The following is a 25,871-nucleotide window of genomic DNA, read 5'->3' as shown; positions in this document are numbered from 1 at the left end:
TGATTCAATGAGAAACCATTTTCAAGGGAAACAACAAATGTGGCCTTTGTAGACAGGTGGTCTTTGTAGACAGGTGGTCACTAAAGCAGGTTTGACTGTATTTCTTTTCAAATCTGATAGGATTTAGTTCATAGCTTGTCCAATGGGCTTCAGACTATATATTTGATGAACTATTATGTTGCCCTTTTTGTTTGTATGATGTATATTGTAAATGTGAAGTGGTAAACTGCCACAGGTTTTTTTATGCAACTACTAACTAAGGTCTTGGTTGTATTCACTGAACCCTGTGTTTTAAAGATACAGACATGTATTACATTTTACATCACAACAAATATTTACTTGTGATAAATATTTATTAATTTAGCACATAATAATTAACAAATAATTCTCTGAGCGCTTTACAATCTACATCAACATATATAAGAGGACAAATAACACCAATATATGCACACCAACACTTTCATACAAGAATAGTATACACTATAGGCCTACTGTATTTAATAAGAAAAGGTGCGTTTGAAGGGAAGATGTATTCCTGATCATCAAGGGCTGGAGCTGAAACCACAAAGGATCGGTTTACATATATATGCAAAGAGGATGTACTGTATTTAACAAATAGTTTTCAATTTCATTTTGCATCCACATTGCATTTAAAAGGCATCACAAATAACTGCAAAACATAACTGCAACATAAGTGCATAACATAACACAATCTGGAATAAAATGTTGTTGCTGTTCAGGTCAGAGAAGGAGGCCTGGGGTTTGTGTTCACCTCCTGCTTTGCTATCGTTTTATTGTACCTGTATATTTATTTTTTGGTCCAGTCTATAATTATGTACATATTTTATAAACACATACATAATATCTGCATGTATAAACAATGCTGATCGAGAGGAGGAGGAGGAGGAGGAGAGATAGAGATAATAGAGAAAGAGAGAGAGAGAGAGAGAGAGAGAGAGAGAGAGAGGAGATAAAAATAGACGGAGAGGGGAGGGGGGATATATATATATATATATATAGAGAGAGAGAGAGAGAGAGAGAGAGGGGGGAGAGAGAGAGAGAGAGAGAGAGAGAGAGAAGAGAGAGAGGGATAGAGAAGGAAGATTGCTAATAAGGCTCGGTAAAGTTAAAATGTAATACCATCTTCGGTACTCGCATCACTAAATATTAGTAAAAGTGAAAGGACCGGTTAACCGGATATCCGGACCTGTAAAATCCAAAATGGCGTTTTATCATACTGCTTGTTTTGTGATCACTGTGATGGTTGTCTGCAATGCCATCTTATATCCCACTATATTCAGCTCAATCTTCCGGCGTTGGTTCGGCGAAGCACCTCCGAAGCCAGAGAAGGAATCAGTTCCGGGTAAGATTGATATTTTGTTGTGAATTATCTCGTTTTAATTCAGTGTCAAGAGACGATGTTGTTTGCCATTCCTGGCCTGGCTGGATTGTGGATGAGCTGCTGCTGCACCTCGGTTTTGCCGTAGCCGGGTACGATGGACGGCGGCGCTTTGTGCATTGAGCTGAGTGAACGTGAAGTGTAGACAGTGTGTGAATGCGATGCTGATTTTGAGGATTAAAAGAAGATAGATTTCATAGTCTGAATCTGAAATAATACTGCTCAACATAGCTAGATGATTAATACCAGATATGATATTGATATGACCTAGATCTAGATTCTAGCCTTAATTAATTGGCATCCATTTGCCTGTGTAAACGATAGGGGAGCTGGCCGGTCTGACTCTGAAAATGAGGATTGGACGCTGTACTTCGTATCCATTTTTTACCCGTAACTCCGGCGTGGAGATACCTGACCAAAACATACCAAAAATCAAGTAAATCTTCATCAATTGTTCAAATAGGTCTAATAATGGTCATGATTTAAAAGTCTTTGTGTTTCTCACCTGGTTTAGTGGTTAGATCTAGACTCTCTAGATCTAGTGTCAATTTTATTATTTCTTTTGAAGTATTTTTCCTACAAAAGAAGACATTTATAGATATTCTCACAGGTTCCACATTGAACTGCTGCACAATTACAATACAATTGCATACCGTGCGTACGCGTACCGATGAAGGGCCTAGGGTAGTGTGGGCAGGTACAATGTATGCATGCGTGAAGTTAGTGACCGTAGTAATGATCTTAAATTTATTCATGGACACGTGTGCACATGCACCCCTTCGTCGAGTTGTCGGTATGCGTTACCAGAGACGCCAAGTTCAAAGATCAGCAATGCGTGACATTTTCATGATTCGGCGTGCGGGCGAGGGTATAACACACGTATAAGGTATAGCGTTTTTTCTAAACCTATCGTGCGCACCGTGCTTGAGACCATTTTCAGACCTTCAAAATGGGTGACGTTATAAGGGGGTTCACTATGTACAGACAGGAAGGATTAGATCTCAGACAGGAATTGGGTTAAAACACCTTTAATAAGGCGACAACGGCCTTAGAAACAACAATCGAAATCTTACAGACAATCGTCCATTTTCTCCTCTCCCGATCCCTCTCCCGATCATATCGGTATCGGTATCGGTTATCACGATATCAATCCCTATACTCTCCCCCACCAAAAATACCCTACGGGGTTTTTTTTCAAATTATATTCAAACATTTCCAAACTGCTCATAAAACAAGCCAAATCTCGCCCGAGACATATACATGTGAAGCAACAATATTGCAACCAAGCGCGCGTACAGACAAAACAGACGACCACCAGTTCTCTTAATTTGCTGTGATCGCTATCGACTCTTTCTATGTTGAGTTCAGGGTAAATCTATACACCCAGTTCGCTTGTCTGCGCAAGATACCATCAGTACTCAAAAAATGTACACTGTAAGAATAACGAACACCGCACCCCAAAGGATAGCTTCCCCCTTTAAAACAGAGATGCAAAATACATAATGCCAAAAACCAACAAGAAAAAACGTCCAATACAGATTATCGTCTGAACATGTTCAAACATATCCACGAATACCTTTTCAAAGAAAAATCAAAAGAAGTAACACAGCACCAGCACAGCTGAGTGCTCTTTTGTTTGATTTCTTTCTAAAAGAAATAACCCTTAGACAAATTTGTAATTTATCCCTACCTGCATGGCTAAAGTGTAGGATGAATGACAACTAAACATACTTCGTATCCTCTATTAATTTAAATCCGTTCAGCAGGTCCGGCAAAAACATTTAAATATATATAACAATATATATATATATTGTTATACCCAATGTCAGGTCAGATATAGTGTTTACCAAAGTGTAGGACGTTAGCAAAACTAACATCTGTATATGTGTAAATTATAAACTACACTCAATTGGTAGTCCTTTTGTTTCGTTTATCTTTTGAAACACAAATTCTGTGTACATACTGTATAACAATTTCATGTGCACAAAAATTCAGTGTACATGTATAACTCTAAGTAAAAACACTAGATGCAAAGACAGAAAATTCGCAGGGAATCACAAGTTTATATACAGTTCCAATTTTCAACAATTTCCAACCGGTTGTATTTATCCTTTAACTGTAAAGATAAGGATCCGACATGTTAATATAATAGTCATCAACAATTCTGAACTCTGAAGAGTGCATAATTCTGCACGAGCCGGAATTAAAGCACATGGGCACGCACCAATATAAATGGTTGACATTAAACATATAACATCAGTTGAAATAAGAGTCTGTTAGAATCTATATTAAGAGTCCAGATCAATTAAACTTAGCGTCCATTTAGTTTCGCGATCCATAGCCCAACTGTGACAGTCCCGCTCTCGACCAAACTGCAATCTTACTCGGCTATAAAGGTAAGTCAATGTAATCGTGAGTCGCGAACTTTCAACCAGTCCTGATCCAATATGCTACAATAAGCGACAATTTTAACAGCGTTGACAACATGCGAAGTCTATGTTCGAAGTAATTAGCACCCTTTCAATTGGTCCACATGAACAATGCGAGTTATCTTCTTGTTGGCAGCGTTCACCACAAGAAAATTCACTGGGGTTAGTTTTTTCTGCACAACAAACGGCCCAGTCCATCGTGGTGCTAGCTTAGCTGAGAAGTTCTTTTCCGCATTTGATAGAGGTTTAGTCTTCACCATGACTTGGCTTCCTTCAGTGATGCGGCACTCATCACGGCTCTGGTCGTAGTATTGTTTGGAGCTACTAACAGCGCGTCGACGATTGTGTGCGATTTCTTCTTGCGTAGGAATGTCTTTGTTTCCCTCAGTCTGCAGGCGGTTAGTCAAGGGAGAAGCCAAGCGCCGTCCAAACATAACTACTGATGGTTCTACACCAAGTGTGTCATGACTACTGCTGTTCAGGGCAAACGCGAGTTCAGCGAGATGAACATCCCACTGTCGATGGTCAGATCCGGTGTAAGCTTGAAGCATGGCCTTGATGTTACGATTCACCCTTTCGACCCAGTTCGTTTGGGGGTGATATGGCGTGATGAAGATCTGCTCAATCCCCCAATCTGTGCAGACAGCTCGCAGAACCTTCCCTCTGAATTGGGGGCCATTGTCCGAGAGCAGGGCTCCTGGAGGTCCATATCTGCAGAACAGTTCCCTCACTAGAGTGGTTGCAACCGACTGGCTGGTAGCTGACTTCAAAGGCAGAATCTCCACAAACTTTGAGAAATGGTCGACAGCCACCAGAATATACTCATGCCCAGCATACGACTTTGGCAAAGGCCCCATGAGATCTACACCAACCTTTTCCCAAGGCCTCGTGGAGGTACTAGACAACATCTTCCCTTGACGTCTCTGGTAAGAAGGTTTTGTTTGAAGACAAACCTTACAACTGCGAATAAAGCTTCTTACAGACCGCGACATACCACTCCACCAGAGACCCATCGACTTCAACCTTTGAAGTGTCTTCTTTCTCCCAAGATGCCCAGCTATTGGCTTGCAATGACACTCAACTAACACTGCATTCTGAAGTGCCTTGGGGATAACTACACATTCATTCTTATACAACACCATTCCCTTCAAACTGAAATCTGAAAACCTCTGAACAGGACCTTGATCCTCCCCACCACCATTCTTTTGCTTTTCAAGGATCTGAATGATTGGCAAAAGATCTGGGTCACTCTGTTGTGCCCTCAGGACAGAATCCTTTGTCAAATCCAAAGGAAGAACGACTTCATCCGTGGCCTCTGACTTGCCAACACAAGATGGGCAAGAGTATTTGTCCACCTCCTCCGCCTCTTGAGAACCAATATGGACACAAACCTGGTGATACCACTTATCACAATCATCACATTGTACCCAACTAACCGACTCATCATCCGGGGAAATGCAATCACTGGCTGCACATAAGTCCTTTTCATGTCCGTCACAGACTCGATCCGACAAAACCCTGTTTACAACTCCCACCAAAGGGGCAACACCTTTCTCAGGAATCCTAGATAGTGCGTCCGGGACATGATGTTGCTTTCCAGGCCTGTATATCACCTGAAACCGAAAATCCTGAAGCCTCAGAATCCAACGAGCAAGTCGCCCATTTTGCTTCTTCTTCCGAAATAACCAGCAAAGTGCCTGGTGGTCCGTTATTACACGACACTCTCTACCTTCCAGATATGGCCGCCATTTCTCTAGGGCCCATACTACAGCCAAACACTCCTTCTCAGTAGTACTATAATTCCTTTCTGCAGCAGACAAAGACCGACTCGCATAGGCGATAGTTCTCGTCCCAGACGGTTGCTGCTGGATCAGGACTGCACCGACCCCAACATTGCTGGCATCTGTGTGTACAGCAAACCTTGATTCTTCATCAGGGTAGCCTAGTATTGGCTCAGTGAGGAGGCTCTCCTTCAAGGCCTGAAAAGCACGAGTGCAGTCAGCAGTCCAATTCCAGGGAACACCTTTCTTCTTCAATCCATGAAGAGGTGCAGCAACCTCTGAGAAGCTAGGAATGAATTTCTGATACCATCCGGCCATCCCAAGGAACCTCTCTAATTCCTTGATCGACCTAGGTTGGGGATAGTTAACAATGGTAGACACCTTCTCGGGGTCCATCTTGAGTCCATTTGAGCTGACAACATGGCCAAGATATTTCATTTCTTGGCAGGCAAACTGACATTTCTCAGTATTTACGGTCAGACCCGCTTGTCGTAAGCAACAAAAGATCTCCTGGAGATCAGAGATGTGCTGCTCAATATCCGGAGAGAAACACACAATGTCGTCCAAGTAGACATAGCAATTTCGCCCTATCAGGCCATCAAGCACCTTGGACATCAACCGTTGGAAACTGGCAGGACCATTTACCACACCAAAAGGAAGGACCTTGAAGTGGAATAGACCCCTATGACAAACAAAGGCAGTCTTCTCCTCATCCTCATCTGCAACACCCATCTGCCAGTATCCACTGCGCAGATCTAATGACGAGAAAACCGAGGCACCATGCAGAGAGCTCAAAATGTCATCCACTGTAGGCATGGGGAAGGCATCAATCTTTGTAATTGTATTCAATTTTCGGTAATCGACACACATCCTGTACTTCCCGTTCTTCTTAGGGACCATCACTACAGGAGCGGCCCAAGGTGAATCTGAAGGCTCAATCTTCCCCATGTCCAGAAGCTTATCCAACTCTTCATCAAGAGCTTGTCTTTTCTCAGGACTCACCTTGTACGGGTGAGAGCGGATGGGAGAAGCCCCTCCTACATCAATTCTATGAATAGCCATGTTCGTATGACCAGGTACCTCACTAAACACATCTGGGAAGTCTTGAAAAACCTGATCTAATTTCTGTCTATCTGCTTCAGTTAGATCAAGTTTCTTCATCTCATCCTCAGCTTGGAGATGAACATCGACTTCTTCTTCAACATGTGACATCTCCTGCCCTCCATTCAACGAGAACTTAACTGGCCGCTCATTGGCCCCATTGCTACTTGTGCTATAACTACGACTGCCAAAATCTATGATAAGTTTCACCTTTTCAGCAAAGTCAGCACCAAGGAGGACAGGTACTGGGAGCCTACCAACCACATGAAAGACCTCAGTCGCAGTGCTGCCTCCTAGACCCACTTGCAGGGATGCTAAACCATCAGGCACTAAGGCGGTTTCATTGATCATGCCTAACACCCCTTCAGTTTCACGAGTAACCTCTACCCCTAACTCCTTACACAATTCAAAAGTGACCAGGGAAACCTCTGACCCCGAGTCCAGCAGGGCTTGGGTCTTCACCACTCTGTCATCTAGACCCTGAACAACAACATCTGCAATTGTAGCATCACCCCTATCCTTTGCAATGAAATTGCACCTTGGTGACGGTTCTCGAGTAAAGCCCTGTGGAGGTCCTCCCTGGAAACCCGACCCTGTGGCCCCCGGAGGTACCGGACAGTTGGCAATTCTGTGCCCGAGCTGGCCACACCGGTAGCAGGCAGCATTAAAGGATCTACGTCCCGTGGGGTTACTGCCTGCACCTGTCCGTCGTGGAGTGGAGGGATCACTCCCTGGGGTTGTGTTACCCGCATTCGCCCCCCTCTGGATTACTAATTCGTCCGCCTTGCGCGCAACTACCATGAGAGATGTGGCTTGTAGCTCCCTTAGCTTTAACCTCAATACTTCATCGGGTACTCTCTCTAAGAATTGGTCAATCATGACCAGATTGAGCCCTTTAGAGACTTCAGGCATCTCTACTGCCTCCTGGGGTATCTCAACCCACTTCAAAAAATAACCTTGTAAATGACTAGCGAATTCTTCATAGCTTTCATTGGTCTTCTTATGTTCTTTTTTGAACTTTATTCTGTATGCCTCCGGAGTGAGGTGGTACCTTCTCTTTATGGCCAGGACAACATCATCATAGTTGTTTTGTTCTCTAGTACTCAGGGCGTGGAATGCCTGCTGAGCTCTTCCAGTAAGATATGGTTCTAACAGCCGAGGCCATTCACTCTTTGGCTTGTTTGCTGCCAGGGCTAGTCGCTCAAAAGTGCTAAGGTAGCACACCATATCATCATCGTTACTTAGCTGATGTAATCCCTTTAACGGAGGACCAGTTTGTGCAGAGCTACCGATTGCAGCAGACAGTAAGGATTTGCATAGTTTCTCAGTCTCATGATGATGAGAATCTTCAAGGTGCTTCATGACCCGCAAAAGGTCATCCACACCCACACCTGTATTTTTTGGTTCATCCTCTACCAGCTTAGGCAAATCACATAAACATGAGATCCGCTCTTGCTTGGTCTTTACAGCATTGGTATCAATATGATTCAATTCACACAAGTGTGCTATGTGCTCAGCTGTAAATCTGCCGAGATATGCTGATCGGTCTGTCATGGTTAATTTTATCTTTTATTGAGCACTGAATATTATACTAGACTAGGCTAGATCTAATTTAAATTTAATTTAGTGACCTATTGAACGTGTGTGTTTTAGTGTATGGTGTATGGTTAGTGAGAGTGGTCTAGACTTCTAAATCTACTACTATTTTAATCAAACTTTTATTTATTTAGTCTAGTCTAGACCCTATGTATTTATTTATTTTTCTATTTCATTTTTAATGTTACTTCAATACTAGACTACTTGTGTAATAGCTACCTTAACTTTGATTAGTCTATCTGTAGAGTCTAGACCTAGATCTAGACCCTAGATCTACTGCTAAATCAACAAGCACTAGTAGTAGGCCTATAGGCCTGCACAATAAGTGGGGCAACAGTCACACACTGCATGAAACAACCGTGTCAATTAATTTCTCACCCAATCCTTAGATTTCCAAAAAAGCCATAGCACAAAGAAATCCCTGCCGATTACGCCAGTATAAGGGGGTTCACTATGTACAGACAGGAAGGATTAGATCTCAGACAGGAATTGGGTTAAAACACCTTTAATAAGGCGACAACGGCCTTAGAAACAACAATCGAAATCTTACAGACAATCGTCCATTTTCTCCTCTCCCGATCCCTCTCCCGATCATATCGGTATCGGTATCGGTTATCACGATATCAATCCCTATAACGTCATGCCTAATGCGTGACATTTGGTACTGTAACGGTTACGGTAACAACATGCAATTGTATTGTAATTGTGCAGCGGTTTGCTGTGAAACCTGTGAGAAAGTCTATATTATAATGTCTTCTTTTCTAAGGAAAAATACTCCAAAAGAGATAAGATAATCGACAAGAAACGACATGAAACGGGTATGAAACATAACAAGGATATCCTCGTATACAGGGACAAAATGCGTCTTAAAAAATAAGAAAATGCAGACGTAATTTTAAATCAGACTTTGCTCAAACTTTCAATGACCTGTTCCTCTCATTTTTTCTGCTTCTTTTGAAACCAACTTTAATATGAGAGTGAACTTTCACTTCAACAAGCACTACATGTACCGTAAATCTCAGATGTATACATGTACATGTAAGACGCACCCTAATTTTAGGACCAAGACCAAGACAAAAAAACAAACAAAAACTCTCTTCTCTTCAAATTAGGAACGTAGTTCTACTTCAATTTGTAGATCCCATTATTTATTCGCATTGTGTAATTCATGTTGAGACACAAATTTTCGAAAACCACTAAAAAGTATCTTTTTTGAGGACTCAAAATATCCAACCCCGACGTTTGAATTTTTCCAGCGGAAAATTAGAGCGTCTTATACACAGAGATGTACGGTAGATGTAAATGCAGATTATGATTATAATGATTGTATGTTTGTCTGACAGATTACCCCCCTCACATGAGGCCTAATGCTGGGGTGCGTGGAGGTGCGGCAGGGAGGCTGAGACCCAACCCAGGCAAGCCCTCTATGTCTGGAGGAGGAGGGGGAGCAGCAGGGGGCAGTTCAGGTATGCTCTCATATCATTACAGGGGGGGGGGGGGTGCAGGGAGGCTGAGACCCAACCCAGGCAAGCCATCTATGTCTGGAGGAGGGGGAGCAGCAGGGGGCAGTTCAGGTATGCTCTCATATCATTACAGGGGGGAGGGGGGGGGGGGGGTGCAGGGAGGCTGAGACCCAACCCAGGCAAGCCCTCTATGTCAGGAGGAGGGGGAGCAGCAGGGGGCAGTTCAGGTATGCTCTCATATCATTACAGGGGGGGAGGGGGGGGGGGGGGTGCAGGGAGGCTGAGACCCAACCCAGGCAAGCCCTCTATGTCTGGAGGTGGGGGAGCAGCAGGGGGCAGTTCAGGTATGCTCTCATATCATTAGGCCATTTAAAAAAATATACATGTTTAGGGTCCCTGCCCAATTTCTTTTTGGGGGCCACCTCCTATTTTTTGGATCTTTTTCTGATTTTAAAAAAAGAAAAAGAAAAAGGGCCTCCTCCTTCCTACTTTTCCAAAAAACAGGACGCTAAACATGTTTTTTTTTTTTTTTTTGCCTTACAGGGGCTTTAAAGATGCATAGGAGTGGGCTCTCATGAGTCAAGGGGGATTTGACACTGTTGTGTGATTTCTCCAAATAGCAGGTGTTGTCAATCACCATGATTAGCCATCATTAGTCTGAGAAGAATAAGAGAATTATCGATGCCACTCTGAATTATTCTTACCCCTTGTAAACAAAAACTTGTTTTTTTTTTAAGTATCTCAAAAATAAAAGATGGACTGGTTGATTTGGGGTCTTTGTTGAATACTTTTAGATGTACATTGTGTAAGCTTTATTATGTCACTTTCTCAAGAAACATAAATCTGAGCAACTCAATTTTGTACTTAATACATGTAGGTCAAAAATTACAAAACTTGGTTCGGGTATGCCTAATTCAGTTGTAAACTGCTTTTTTTCCACATCAAATGTACTGAATTTAAATGAAATACATTTCAAAGTACCGGGTAAGTAGGTTAGATAATAGGGACTTTTATGTGGACTGATGCGTGTGACGTCCATTCAAGGCAGTGCATTAAAAGGATGTCGATCGTAGTAATCCACATTGTCGTTGTGCAAATCTAAAAGTCCCTAATGTAAAATGTTGTTGACTGCATGTACACAGAATGGCCCATGATGTGGTTACTAATAAATAGATATTAATTTTATGTTTGAAGGTGGGGTCGATCCATCGTCTTTCATGGGTCAACAGGCGCAGGAATCCAAAGGCAGAGGCATGATGGGAACTGTACTTCCTGTCTATGCTGTAGGAATCTTCATCTACTTCGGCTATGTGATCTATAAGGTAAGGTTAGACACTATGAATATGACGGACAAAGAAAGCGGACAAAATATACAGTTCCTCAGGTAGACATCAAGGAACATCTCTTCACTGCTATTATGTAAAAATGTGTAGAACAGGTGTCACATGCAAATTCACCTGTTCTACACATTTTTACTTAATAGCAGTGAAGGGATGTTCCTTTGTCTACCTGAGGAACTGTATATTTTGTCCGCTTTCTTTGTCCGTCATGTTTATAGTGATAACGTGTATATTAGACAATTGTTCAATGGTCAATTCCAACTGACCTCCTAAAGGCTTGTTCAGATATGATGAGGTCAAATTATGATATGCTTCACATTTCTGTATCTTGGTCTTCAATTTTATGACCAATAGACCTTTTGTAATGCATTGCCTTTCCCTCACCCAAAGACTCTCCGAGAGACTAGAGGTATGTATTGATAGGACTCCTTCCAAGTTCGCTGTGTGCAGACTGGTGCATCCATTAATGGTATTTCCACCAAGTCTGGTGTCAGCTAACTATGGCCTTCTGCACATGGAAACTGATGAACTACCTACTTTCAAAAAGCTTGTCGACTACTAGACGTTTACAGTTTATTAGCAGAAGCTGAAATTACAATTTAATTTTGTTAATCAATCCTTGTTTCCCGCAATTTGGTTTTCCAGTGTGACAAACCATTGACACCCTCTACCCAGATGAAATCACTCAACAAGAGCGGTCAACCCTCCAGAGACAACAACTTTCTTAGACTTCAGTTGATTGTCCTCAAACTTCACTGTGTTGTATCTCCTTCTGATTTCATGAAGACCAATGTAGAATCATTGTCAATATCTTCTGTAATAAAAGTTGAGGTTTCATAAATCTTCACCATTAGGTTTTCCTGCAGGACAAACCAACGACACCCTCCACCAGACCGACCTGGGGCTTCTTAGACTTCAGTTGATTGTCCTCAACTTTTATCGTGTTGTTTCTCCTGATTTCTTCTTTGATAATTGTTGATGTTTCATAAATCTTCACCATTTGGTTTTCCTGCATGACAAACCCTCGACGCCATCCACCAGACCGACCTGGGGCTTCCCGGACGACGTGGCTCAACAAGAACGGCCAACCCTCCAGAGACAGCAAACTTCTTAGACTTCAGTTGATTTCTTTCACTGTGTTGTTTCTTCTCCTGATTCATCAAGACCAATCTTCATGACTTTCTTCTTTAAAAATTGTTGATGTTTCATAAATCTTCACCATCAGGTGTTCCTGCGTGACAAACCCTCAACACCCTCCACCAGACCAACCTGGGGCTTCCCAGATGATGTCACTCAACAAGAACGGCTAACCCTTCAGAGACAACAACTTTCTTAGACCTCAGTTGATTGTCCTCAAACTTTCACTGATTTTTCTTCTTTAATAATAGTTGATCTTTCATAAATCTTCCCCATTAGGTTTTCCTGCGGGACAAACCAACGACACCCTCCACCAGACCGACCTGGGGCTTCTTAGACTTCAGTTGATTGTCCTCAACTTTTATTGTGTTGTTTCTCCTGATTTCTTCTTTGATAATTGTTGATGTTTCATAAATCTTCACCATTTGGTTTTCCTGCGTGACAAACCCTCGATGCCATCCACCAGACCGACCTAGGGCTTCCCGGACGATGTGGCTCAACAAGAACGGCCAACCCTCCAGAGACAACAAACTTCTTAGACTTCAGTTGATTTCTTTCACTGTGTTGTTTCTTCTCCTGATTAATCAAGACCAATCATCATGACTTTCTTCTTTAAAAATTGTTGATGTTTCATAAATCTTCACCATTAGGTTTTCCTGCAGGACAAACCAACGACACCCTCCACCAGACCGACCTGGGGCTTCTTAGACTTCAGTTGATTGTCCTCAACTTTTATCGTGTTGTTTCTCCTGATTTCTTCTTTGATAATTGTTGATGTTTCATAAATCTTCACCATTTGGTTTTCCTGCATGACAAACCCTCGACGCCATCCACCAGACCGACCTGGGGCTTCCCGGACGACGTGGCTCAACAAGAACGGCCAACCCTCCAGAGACAGCAAACTTCTTAGACTTCAGTTGATTTCTTTCACTGTGTTGTTTCTTCTCCTGATTCATCAAGACCAATCTTCATGACTTTCTTCTTTAAAAATTGTTGATGTTTCATAAATCTTCACCATCAGGTGTTCCTGCGTGACAAACCCTCAACACCCTCCACCAGACCAACCTGGGGCTTCCCAGATGATGTCACTCAACAAGAACGGCTAACCCTTCAGAGACAACAACTTTCTTAGACCTCAGTTGATTGTCCTCAAACTTTCACTGATTTTTCTTCTTTAATAATAGTTGATCTTTCATAAATCTTCCCCATTAGGTTTTCCTGCGGGACAAACCAACGACACCCTCCACCAGACCGACCTGGGGCTTCTTAGACTTCAGTTGATTGTCCTCAACTTTTATTGTGTTGTTTCTCCTGATTTCTTCTTTGATAATTGTTGATGTTTCATAAATCTTCACCATTTGGTTTTCCTGCGTGACAAACCCTCGATGCCATCCACCAGACCGACCTAGGGCTTCCCGGACGATGTGGCTCAACAAGAACGGCCAACCCTCCAGAGACAACAAACTTCTTAGACTTCAGTTGATTTCTTTCACTGTGTTGTTTCTTCTCCTGATTAATCAAGACCAATCATCATGACTTTCTTCTTTAAAAATTGTTGATGTTTCATAAATCTTCACCATCAGGTGTTCCTGCGTGACAAACCCTCTACACCCTCCACCAGACCAACCTGGGGCTTCCCAGATGATGTCACTCAACAAGAACGGCTAACCCTTCAGAGACAACAACTTTCTTAGACCTCAGTTGATTGTCCTCAAACTTTCACTGATTTTTCTTCTTTAATAATAGTTGATCTTTCATAAATCTTCCACATTAGGTTTTCCTGTGTGACAAACCCTCGACGCACTCCACCAGACCGACCTGGGGCTTCTTAGACTTCAGTTGATTGTCTTCTATAAACTTTCATTGTTGTTTCTCCCTGTTTCTTCTTTGATAATTGTTGATGTTTCATAAATCTTCACCATTTGGTTTTCCTGCGTGACAAACCCTCGACGCCCTCCACCAGACCAACCTGGGGCTTCCCGGACGACGTGGCTCAACAAGAACGGCCAACCCTCCAGAGACAACAAACTTCTTAGACTTCAGTTGATTTCTTTCACTGTGTTGTTTCTTCTCCTGATTAATCAAGACCAATCATCATGACTTTCTTCTTTAAAAATTGTTGATGTTTCATAAATCTTCACCATCAGGTGTTCCTGCGTGACACCCTCCACACCCTCCACCAGACCAACCTGGGGCTTCCCAGATGATGTCACTCAACAAGAATGGCTAACCCTTCAGAGACAACAACTTTCTTAGACCTCAGTTGATTGTCCTCAAACTTTCACTGATTTTTCTTCTTTAATAATAGTTGATCTTTCATAAATCTTCCCCATTAGGTTTTCCTGCGTGACAAACCCTCGACACCCTCCACCAGACCAACCTGGGGCTTCTTAGACTTCAGTTGATTGTCTTCTATAAACTTTCATTGTTGTTTCTCCCTGTTTCTTCTTTAATAATTGTTGATGTTTCATAAATCTTCACCATCAGGTTTTCCTGCGTGACAAACCCTCCACACCCTCCACCAGACCAACCTGGGGCTTCCCAGACAACGTGGCTCAGCAAGAAGGACCAACCCTCCAGAGACAACAGCAAGAGAGTCTACAGCGGAAGCTAGCAGCAGAACTCAAAGCAGCTAACTATCCTGAATTGAAAAAGAGTGATAAGAGAGCTGCTGAGGTCGCCGCTACTGTCGCTGCTGCTACTGTTGCCGCCACTGGGGATAGCTCCAACTCGGCACCGGCAGGTGAGTAGCGGGGGGAAAGGGGTTGAGTCCAGGGGGGTGTTTCACAAAATCCTAAGTTGAACTTATCTCTCATTTGGACTTAGAAATTATTGAAAGCCGTTTGCATCTTTGTAAAAGTTATTTCAAAAGGCATAACATGTTGATTTAATCATTCATATTTTCTATTATCATCAGAGATTTCATGTTCTTAATGTGAAATTTATGAAAAGTCTAAAATACTTGCATTTTTGCTTTTGAATATATTTTATTTTAAGGCTACAAAATGGCTCTTCATAATGTTCAAGTCCAACTTAAAGTTAGGTTTGACTTGGGATCTTTGTGAAACACTCTCCTGGTGAATATTGTTTACACTACATCATACAGAATAAAAGGGACCATCATTTAAAGCCTATTGAGGATTGACAGGTTGGTGGGCCCAAGAATTGGAAAGCAACAACATAAATGTTTGGGGGAAAAGGAAAAGTAAGTTAAAACAAAGGTGGTGGGTATTAGCGGTAATCGAATGTAATTTAATTGAATGTTTGAATCAAATGAGATTGAATGAAATTGAATTTAATGTTTGAATCAAATGAGATTGCTTGGGATTAAAGGAAATTGAATGTATTTAATTGAATATTTGATTTGAATGAGATTGAATGAAATTTAATTTAATTTAATTGAATGTTTGAATCAAATGAGATTGAAATTGAATGTTTGAATCGAATGAGATTGAATGAAATCGAATGTAATTTAATTAAATGTTTGAATAGAATGACATTGAATGTAATTGAATGTTTGAATTTAATGAGATTATTGAATGTCATTGAACAAAATTAAATGTCATTGAGTGAAATTGAATGTAATTGAATGTTTGAATTGAATGAGATTGAATGAAATCGAATGTAATTTAATTAAATGTTTGAATAGAATGACATTGAATGTAATTGAATGTTTGAATTGAATGAGATTATTGAATGTCATTGAACAAAATTAAATGTCATTGAGTGAAATTGAATGTAATTGAATGTTTGAATTGAATGAGATTGAATGAATTTGAATGTACTTTAAATGAATGTTTGAATAGAATGAGATTGAATGTAATTGAAAGTCATTGAACGAAATTAAATGTCATTGAGTGAAATTGAATGAAATTGAATGTATTTCTTTTTTGCAGGATCGACTGAAGAAGTTGATATGTTGAAGAAGCGCCTGGAGGAGACAGAGAAGACAATGCAACGTATGATGGACATGATGAACTCAATGGGTGTGGCTATGAGCCAAGTCTCTCATCATCTATGTGAGTATCATCAGGGAATTGCTGTTTGGTTTACAATCCGATTAGTCTATTCCCATATGGTCTGTACCCATCATTATTATTAATTAGGATTTGATGATCATTATACCGTATGGATAGTAGACAAAATAAGCACCAGACAAACTGGAAATTAGACAAAATGAGCAATAGACCGAATCGTCGCTGTTTTCACGAAGTGACGGTAGTGGAAAAAAATTGCATTAACTTTGCGTTACAATTTTCCTTACTACCGTCACTTCGTGAAAACAGCGACTAAATGGGTAATATATTTATTGGACATTAGACCAAAATGAATTAAATCAAAATCACTTAAGTGTAAATGGTCATTAGACCAAATGATATGAAGACAAAATGATTATTAGACTATGTGCATAGTAGACCATGGGCAAAATAGACCAACTGGTTGTAGACCAAGCAGCAATAAAACTGTATCAAGTGGACAGATATTCCAGAGACAAATACATGAATGAATATGAAGAAATTATATGCGGACAAATTATTTTTAATGTCTCTATACCTTACCAGTATTAAGTGATAGAAAATAGTTTGACTGTATTTATATTGTATTTGAATATCTGCAGCAAACGATAAGTCTGGATCACCCACCCTGCTTCCGGGCTTCAGTGAACCCAAGGAGGTCGACGACCACGACATCGAGGACGATGACCTGCTTGACATCGATGTCGACAATCTGAGCGACGAGGAAGACCTCATCATCGGCGACAGCATGGATCCCTGTGGGAGCTCCGATGAGGAAAACGACGTGAGCACAACAAAGGATGATATGGACGACGATGTCGAGAGAAGACGGCCGAACAAGATGAACATTGTGGACGTGGAGGCGGACGATTACCATGATGATGACGACGATGATGACGGGGATGTCGATAGCGATGATGAGTCAGAGGTTGAGAACATAGGAGTAGAAGACGCTCTGACGTCAGACACTCTTAGACGAAGGAATGTTAAAGGAGGCGACTCTGCTGCAGACGGATCGCGAATCGAAGGATGATTTGTCTTTTTGTATTGAATCTTAACCAACAAATGATGCCATGTTAAATTATTTTTATTGTACATAGTACATGTATGTACAATATTTAATGTGTATATACCATGGGTTTGTATGGGGAGAAGTCTTGATGACTTTGAGTCTATACTTTAATTTCATCTCTAGTTTTGGAAATGATTAAACAAAATATAAATTAGGTATTGAAAAAAAATGACAAATCTGCAAGGATGATTTCTCTCCAGTACAGACACAGACCAGGACGTGATTGCCAACAAAAATCTTGTTATTTAAACTTTAGATCTTTTTCCAGCTTTGCTATGAAAGTAGAGAGCATATTTCTGATACTTTTAACATACATTTTTCCTGGATTCTCTATTGTAAGACCAAAAGATTTAGTTCCGAGAGGAGTTCAGATTCGTGAACAAGGCTATTGGCTCCCATTTGCAAAAGTTTCATGTCTAAAAAGTTTCTGGTATAACAGTATAACCACTGTACTGGACTTTGCATGACCTTATTCACTCCTTTTGAAAGATCTTGTTCACTCCTTTTGCAAGACCTTATTCACTCCTTTTGCAAGACCTTAATCACTCATTGTGCACCAAGTGTAAAAATTGCAGATGATTGCATCTATACTTTGATTGTTCTGGGCCCTGTTTCATGAAGCTTGTTAGCAGTAACAAGTTACAATACCTGTTATAAGCTACTGAAATCATGGCATCTGATTGGCTGAGAGCAAATTTGTAGTAGAATTTTAGCATTTGTTATTGATAACAAGTTTTATGAAAACAGGGCCCTGGTGCTTGATAAGATATCCCACCGCTGCCACCATGCAATCAAGGAGACCAAACATCAGCTTAACCACTTGACTGCAATTGGCTTAAAATGCGTTCATCAGCTTAACCACTTGACTGCTATTGGCTTAAAATGCATTCATACCCCCTTTGCTGTACAAAAACCTGACAAAAACTGTACACTGTACACAAAAAAAGCCGGATTCTTTTTGGAAGAGCGCCATCTACTGTTCAACACCTGTATAATATCATTGCAGTGCTAATAACACAGTAGGGGTTGGCATTATGCAGTGCTACGGTCTTGAAAGTGCAATGCCCTAAGCACGTACATACATGTACGTGGGTAGCAGTCAAGTGGTTAAAGGCTTGCTCAGATATGATGCAGAAAATCACCCGCTATTTAAAATGATATGTAAAGTGTATGGGCTTCACAATTTTGTATCTTATGACACAGACCGCTATTATAGTCCTTTGTTGCGCTCATTTGCCATTCATGTACACATAAACAAAACAACGCTGCTGATTTTTTTTTTTGTGGCGGTTTACTTGCGCCATATCTGAACAATCCTTAAATAGACTTGAACTAGAAAATTAGGCTATTTGTGTGCATCCCTGCTCAGTTACGTGGCCGAGGTAACAATAGTGGAGTACCAGGAGTGTCAAGTCTGACGAACATTAGGCACTACTATACAAATCCCCACTATTATTATCATTATTAATTATTCCTTCCTTACCTTGGGTGGCACATCTCGTCCAAGATAACTGTAGACCACAAACGCAGTCGTGATAACATGAAACTTTTTTTCTCTTCTTTTTTCTGATACAGTAGGTTTGTGGGTGCACCATGTGAGCGAGAGAGAGAGAGAGAGAGAGGGTTGAGGAGCCCTGAAAAGGACTCTGACTCTGTAATCTTTCTTGGGGGTGTGTGTAGTCCTGAAAAGGACTGTTGTTATCTTTCTTAGCACCAGATACAGCTACATGGTTTTCCATTGAAGATATTTTATGCCAAATGTAGAAATGAATTTAAGTATAAAAACTTATGATTTTAACAGTAACGGTTTGTTTTGATGATTATTTATTTACCCAGTGGCACAGTAGATGTTAAATTTGTTTTCCTTAGTAAGAATCGTTGCACAAGTACTTTCAATATCAATAATCTTCCTGTTAATATATTAATCATTCATGATTATTTATCGATTTGTAATATATCATGTTAGATTTAAATGTTCATACATGTATGTGTATTATAGATATTCATTCTTATTGTAAATAGTTTGTGTTATTTATGAATATTTAGTGATTGTGGTTTTTTTACTGGTGTGTTTGTGGAAATTGCCAAGTTTTTCTCCCTTTTATGTTGTTGTTTTAGAGTAACATAGCTTTTATAGTTGTTTTCTTTTTTAATTTGTGCTAGATAGCTTTCAAGCTCTTAAACCGCTTGTTGGTGATTTCATATTCCCAGATATATATGGGCAATACCACAAGTATTATTAACAAAACTGATATAGTACAGTTTCCTCTTTTCTTTTGCAAGACATATCTCCATCACATGAAAGGTGCCAGGTACAGTCTTTTTAAAATTTAATTGTTGATATATTTTAAATGATCTCTTTTTATAGTAAGAGGAGTCAATAATCAGCCCATGTTTTTATTTATTTATAATGTAAAATCTGTTCCTTTAATTTGGTATATTTTGAAAAACTCCCATTTTTGGCGACTGACATGCGAATAGTGCTCTAAAAGCATAGACATTAATTTGTAATACATGTATGTACTATCCAGAACCCTAATGAGGCAATTTATGATAATCATTTTTAAATATAGCGTAGATATAGCTCCTTATACATACATGTAAAGTCTGAAATCGTATTCATTCCGTATCTTAAATCTGCTAATTTATGTGTTGATTTAAAATGTTCATGTATTTAAAGAAACACATAGGCTGATATATTATCAGACAACCCTTTTACTATTATGTAAATGAAATATTTTACACTGAAAGCTTACAAACTGTAACTTAAATCTTCCCTCTGTATTCTGTATGAAAACAAGGATTTATTTTGGCATATCTGCAATACCCATGTCAAATATCCTATTTTGTACAAGTTTCCTTTTTAAGATAATTATGTGTGCAATATTCATAAAGTAAGTGTTAGAGGTTGTATACTATCAGTCATTTCTAGACAGCTTTTATTTGTAGGGCTAAATTCATCACACTTATTCCTCTAAACTGGCAACAATGATTTGTTTTATTTTGTCACTACATTGGCAAGATAAAATGTAACGTCTCTGCAAATAATATGCATAGACAAGAATGTTGTCAAAAATGTAGAACAAATTGCCAATTTTAATAGAAAAACAATGATTTTGAATATCTAGACATGTTGCCAACTTAAGGATTGTTGAGCCTATTTTCCTTTTGAAAACTTCTTGGCATAAAAAACAATATAGTCCAGAAAACAGAAATGGTTGTGGTGTGTGCAAAAATGTTTTCCCTGGCTTTCTACTCATGCATATGTTTAGGGTTCTGAATCAAATCTTACACTGAATGTTCAAGATTACAAATAAATGTCATTTGCCAAACCACAAAATGTGGAATGATTTTAGTGACAGGGTTATATGCCTCTCATTATGTACCTGTATCCACAAAATATTTCTTTTCAAGAAATCAGTACTACCCTTCCTACCCACTACAGTGCTATTGTAATCATGTACTATATCACTTGTAAGATTAGTCCAAACTTGATAACATAACATTTTACAACTGTTTAATTCATTTACTGCATAAACTCATGGGAAGAATTGCTGCATTTGTCCAAAACTTGACAAAGAAATGTTAATTTATGGCTGATGTATGGCTGTCAAATGAAATTGTCCAACTTATTCATCTTCCTATTCCAATGGCTTACTATTCTGGTTAAGTATGTTCACTCTATATTCCTGTTTATCCTTTTAAAGATCGGAAACATTTCACTTCTTCCGTCATTTTAGAGCAACAAGTCATCGATTAACAGCTAGCAAACGGTGTACGATACGTACAGTGTATTCAGAATGGTGGTGTGACCATAATTCGCGTACTAACACTAAAAGCGCTTAAAGAGGAGAGCAATACGCAGCGTATACAATTAAAGTTCGTTCCACTGTGTAGATAGTACTACTATCTACCAAGTGCAACGCACTTTTATTGAAGATAGTAGTACTATCTACACAGTGTAACAAACTTCTTTTCTCCCATCAATGATGGGCGATCTATCTTTCATCACGATTTACTTTTGACCAATCGTAGAGCAAGATTCTTACTACCGATATGTGGAATATAATACATTTTATTGTTTGGTTTAGAATGTAAATGTTGGTGATGGAGTTTTCTCCTTTTTTTTTCTTAGTCCCACACATTATCTCAGTGGAGAGTATTTGTATCAAAACGATATATAAACCATTTTGGGGTTGTCTTTTTGTTGATGTTGTTATTTATACACATTTGCTGTTCTATTTATTATGTGTTTTAACTTTGTCATTAATATTTGTGTTTTCCTTTTGGACATTATTCACAATTATAGCAATATTATGTGTAAGTAGCATTTGTAAAGTATTATTTGTGCTTTACATAAAGTGGAATTGTGAAATGAACAAAGAATCTAAATGCAGTGCTGTGTGCTTGTATCATTGTATCGTTTCAAATGTAGTTAATTGAAGTCACCAAACAAAGAGTGGCGATTGATCTGAACGAATCACAATCAATCGCAAATGTCATATCACATTTAAACAAAAGAAGACAAAGTGGTAGAGGGAGAGAGAGAGAGAGGGGAGGGGAGAGAGAAAGAGAGGGAGAGAGAAAGAAAGAGGGGAAAGTGGTAGAGAGAGGGGGAGGGGAGAGAGAAAGAGAGGGAGAGAGAAAGAAAGAGGGGAAAGTGGTAGAGAGAGAGAGAGAGAGAGGGGGGGGGGGGAGAGAAAGAGAGGGAGAGAGAAAGAAAGAGGGGAAAGATGGAGAGGAGGAGAAAAGAGACAGAACAAGAGAGAGAAGGGGGTGGGTGGAGAAAGCTATAGAGATAGAGGGGTGTGGCATGAAGGAGAGAGAGAGAGAGAGAGATAGAGGGGTGTGGCATGAAGGAGAGAGAGATAGAGGGGTGTGGCATGAAGGAGAGAGATAGAGGGGTGTGGCATGAAGGAGAGAGAGAGAGTGGGACAGGGGAATAGAAAGGTAGAGAAAAGTAGAGTGTTTGCACATAAAGTGTTATCTATTATAGAATGACAGAATTGTATTTTTTGGTATTTGAAGGGGATGGTGCTCCCTCTTCAATGGACTTCTGTTAAGAGGTGTCATTGGTGTTCTTTTGATCAAATTTTGGTTCTAGTCCAATCTGTGGGCTTATATGCCTTTAAATAAGAAGACACTAAAATGTATTTGCCACCATCGACCCAAGTGCTTTAACAGAATGTGATTTTGTTTAAAAGAGTAAGGCTACTCCGACATTAAATTGTTTTTCAACAGAATCGGGTCAATAAAAGTTTGAGCAAATAATGATTAACATAAGAAAGTTATGAACATTTGAAGGCGCAATCAATCAAACATGAATTGGCAATTCTCTGACGCATCTTACGAGGTCTCCTCCAATTTTTTCCTGTACTAAAAACTTCAACAATTGAAGAAACTTCAGAAATGTTTCCATCGTACCTTCACCCTTAATATAATTATTGCACATGTTTTTTATACAACTCCTGTACGACACGAGTCTCTTCTGTCACTAATAACTAAGAAAAATGAAAGTCAATGAAATTATTTGTACAAAGCAAATTGGAGAGGAGCTCGCAAGATATTCACAGTGTTGCCCATTTGTTTTTTATTTATTGCAACTTCACTAAATCTTTACTTTACTACTTTTAATCAAATATTGCTCAAACTTTCACTGATCTACTTTTATAACCAAGATAATACCAAGGTGGACTTGCCCTTTAATAGATACTTTCAAGTTTCACTTGGAAACATTCATCCAGAATACTCATAAACATTAAAAACAAGCAAGTGACACTCTTCTTTTTTCACAAATATTTGCACAAATATTTATTCACAGGAATTTCATGGAGATACAATGTATATAGATAAGAATGGGCACAAAGTACTAATATAGAATTGGGTTCACAATATATGATATATATCAAACAGAAGCCATATACAAAACTCACACTACAGATATATAAATATTCATAATCACGCTTTCTTGAAAAAAGACAAACAATAAGTACATGCTTCATCACAGAGGATCTGTCGTAACTAAAAAAAGATGAGACAGATTTCTTTTTTCACACTGAATAATTCATAAAATACACACATACTATATGAGGAATGGTAATAGATTCCAAAGGGCAGTCAGATTTGAATATACAGTGAAGTGTTTGCATGGATGATGGTTATGATAACAAGCGACTGAAGAAGGTCATCTGATCGGTGATGCAACTTGAAAATTAGTTCTTTCTTCACAATCAGAAGAAAAATTCATTTCCTCTTGCGTTCGAGCACTTCCTACTTAACTGTATAAGAGGACAGTCTTTCCATTTAAAATTATTTGCATCTGCTCTGTTTTTCTGTTTATCAGATTGTTATGTAATGACTTCTGAGTGCATATGCCTATACTGGAACTGAATGAATTAAATGTTTTGGTTTGTGGTTCTTTAAAATTACAAAATAGCCGTCCAGAGACTAATTGCATAATTGTTACCATGTAAAAGTGGCCTGTCATAAGAAAATCACATAACAGGCACTCCCAACAAGTCTATAACATTGTTGAGGGAGACATATCATTAATTATTGAGGTACGACCTGCCGATGTAGAGCATCTATTTTCAAATTACCCACATTATAATACACACTTACACCCCTGTAAGAGGCAGGATGGGAAATACTTGTCATCGTCATGGTTATCATTATTTTTATCATCCATATCTGACCAGCCTTTCACAGAGGTTACATACATGTACACAATTGCATGTCTTTAATATTGCATAAAACAGAATGTTGCTATATATTCAGACAATACTAGTCATTTTTGGTATATCAACACTCAACATATATGAGTAAGATAATATGGTCAGTGATTTTCATTTAGTGCAAACAGGACACAACTTCATAAAAACGAAGACTATTCTCTTAACATTCCGAAATGTGAGTTTCTTTATGTTATATTACTACTATAAGGATGTATCTTCCAAGCATGTTTATTTATAACTTATTATCAATAGCAAGCATTACATGATAGCAGTATAGAATTCCATAACGACCTGCAGCTACACAGCGCAAGCTCTATGGCAGTAACAACTTTTGAGTTCTAATAGCACGTTCATAAAATCAGTCCATTTTTTTGAAAGGAAGAAAGGGCCCTTTGCAAACATACTGTACAGGAACAACTCCAAAAAGGATTGATTGAGAGACGGGAAGAGAGAGAGGGAGAGAGAAAGAGAGAGAGAGGGAGAGAGAGAGAGAGAGAGAGAGAGAGGCAGAGAGAGAGAGAGAGAGAGAGATAGAGAAAGAGAGAGGCAGAGAAAGAGAGAGACAGAGAGAGAGAGGCAGAGAAAGAGAGAGACAGAGAGAGAGAGAGAGAGAGAGGGATGAAGAAGGGAAATGGAAAATGAATACAAAAAAAGGGAAAAATCTATCATACCCAAAATATTATTTGGAAATCAATTATTATACCTCCTGATATCAATATGGGCCTAATTTGATAATGCTTTAAATAACCTGATGTCTTTGTATTGTGTAATGCTTGAATTACATGTATACAGACTGAAGCACCAATACTGACTACAACATATCAACATTAAGTACATACGAGGGGGGTCATAATACATTTCTTCACCATTGTTTATAATACCTAATGAATTTCAATTAACATTTCATTATCAATACACTCTAATTGAACCAGGATACACCACTGTATGGTTTGGGACATTTATAATATAATATATTCATATCTATTTTAATTGCACACATGAATATTACAAATTCGACTTCCATATATCAATCCATTTCATTATATCTATATATTAAATTGAAATCAATGCAACAAACAAAAAAATAAAACAAATGAAGACCTAACAAATTCAGAGCAAAAGAAAGAGATGAAGAGAGAGACAGAGACAGAGATAGAAGAAAACGTCACATACTGCATGTGATCGTTAATCGGATGATCATTACAGAAACCAATATCTGGGATCTAATGTTGGAATATATATTTTATTTAATTAAATCTGATAATTAATCCATTCAATATGATATATTTTGTTTCTATCACACACATCTCACTACATTCCCATAACACCTACAAAAAAAAACACAGCAATATTGACTAGGGGTAACACATTTACCATGGCCATGTCTATTCAACTAGAGTGTAGTATGCAAAACTGGGCTCGTACGCGCAATAATCGATAATACATTATTAACCAAAAGGGACAGAAGTATCGACAAAGTGCCTTACTATTCTTCAACATGACACTGTTATCATTGACCAAACATAGAAAATATGATGACATTATATTGTATAGACATGCAAATTGATACACACGTTCTGACTGATAAAACATCTTCAATTCAGTATAAGTGAGAAATTATTTTGAAGAAGAGATATACATTTATTTCACTCAACATCAACATTGAGAAGTGGTATGCTGAAAAACATTTTTGTATCTTATTTTAGTGAAGGGATTCAGTTATAAAATCTATATCCATCTATTTATGTCCCATAGTTTGGAGGCTGTTGGGGTGCCAATGAACACAGGTTCTCCATAACTTCC

General features: G+C 39.2%; 1 protein-coding gene across 2 annotated transcripts; it reads left to right on the top strand.

Annotated features, from left to right (window-relative positions):
* The first annotated feature begins 1,190 nt into the window (after positions 1-1,190).
* On the top strand, positions 1,191-18,028 carry LOC115918857 (resistance to inhibitors of cholinesterase protein 3-like). Of its 2 annotated transcripts, XM_030992639.1 has the most exons (7): positions 1,191-1,363; positions 9,650-9,704; positions 9,816-9,880; positions 10,964-11,091; positions 14,734-14,989; positions 16,143-16,265; positions 16,865-18,028. In XM_030992639.1, the coding sequence occupies exons 1-7, from the start codon at positions 1,222-1,224 to the stop codon at positions 17,293-17,295; spliced, it is 1,200 nt and encodes a 399-aa protein (XP_030848499.1). In that variant the 5' UTR covers positions 1,191-1,221; the 3' UTR covers positions 17,296-18,028. The 2 variants fall into 2 exon arrangements, with proteins under 2 accessions (XP_030848499.1, XP_030848498.1); XM_030992638.1 differs by lacking the exon at positions 9,816-9,880 and having other exon boundaries at positions 9,650-9,772.
* Positions 18,029-25,871: the final 7,843 nt, after the last annotated feature.

Source organism: Strongylocentrotus purpuratus, unplaced genomic scaffold (assembly GCF_000002235.5).
Source record: "Strongylocentrotus purpuratus isolate Spur 01 unplaced genomic scaffold, Spur_5.0 spur5_scaffold_20, whole genome shotgun sequence".
NCBI lineage: Eukaryota > Metazoa > Echinodermata > Echinoidea > Camarodonta > Strongylocentrotidae > Strongylocentrotus > Strongylocentrotus purpuratus.
The sequence above is the reverse complement of the archived record's forward strand: the minus strand, read 5'-3'. Positions and strand labels throughout refer to the sequence as shown.

Excerpts from the sequence above, each read along its gene's own strand:
- LOC115918857 (XM_030992638.1), top strand. The coding sequence starts at position 1,222 with ATGGCGTTTTATCATACTGCTTGTTTTGTGATCACTGTGATGGTTGTC. Across the intron at positions 1,364-9,649 it reads AGAGAAGGAATCAGTTCCGG|ATTACCCCCCTCACATGAGG; the intron begins GTAAGATTGATA and ends TTTGTCTGACAG. Across the intron at positions 9,773-10,963 it reads AGCAGCAGGGGGCAGTTCAG|GTGGGGTCGATCCATCGTCT; the intron begins GTATGCTCTCAT and ends TTATGTTTGAAG.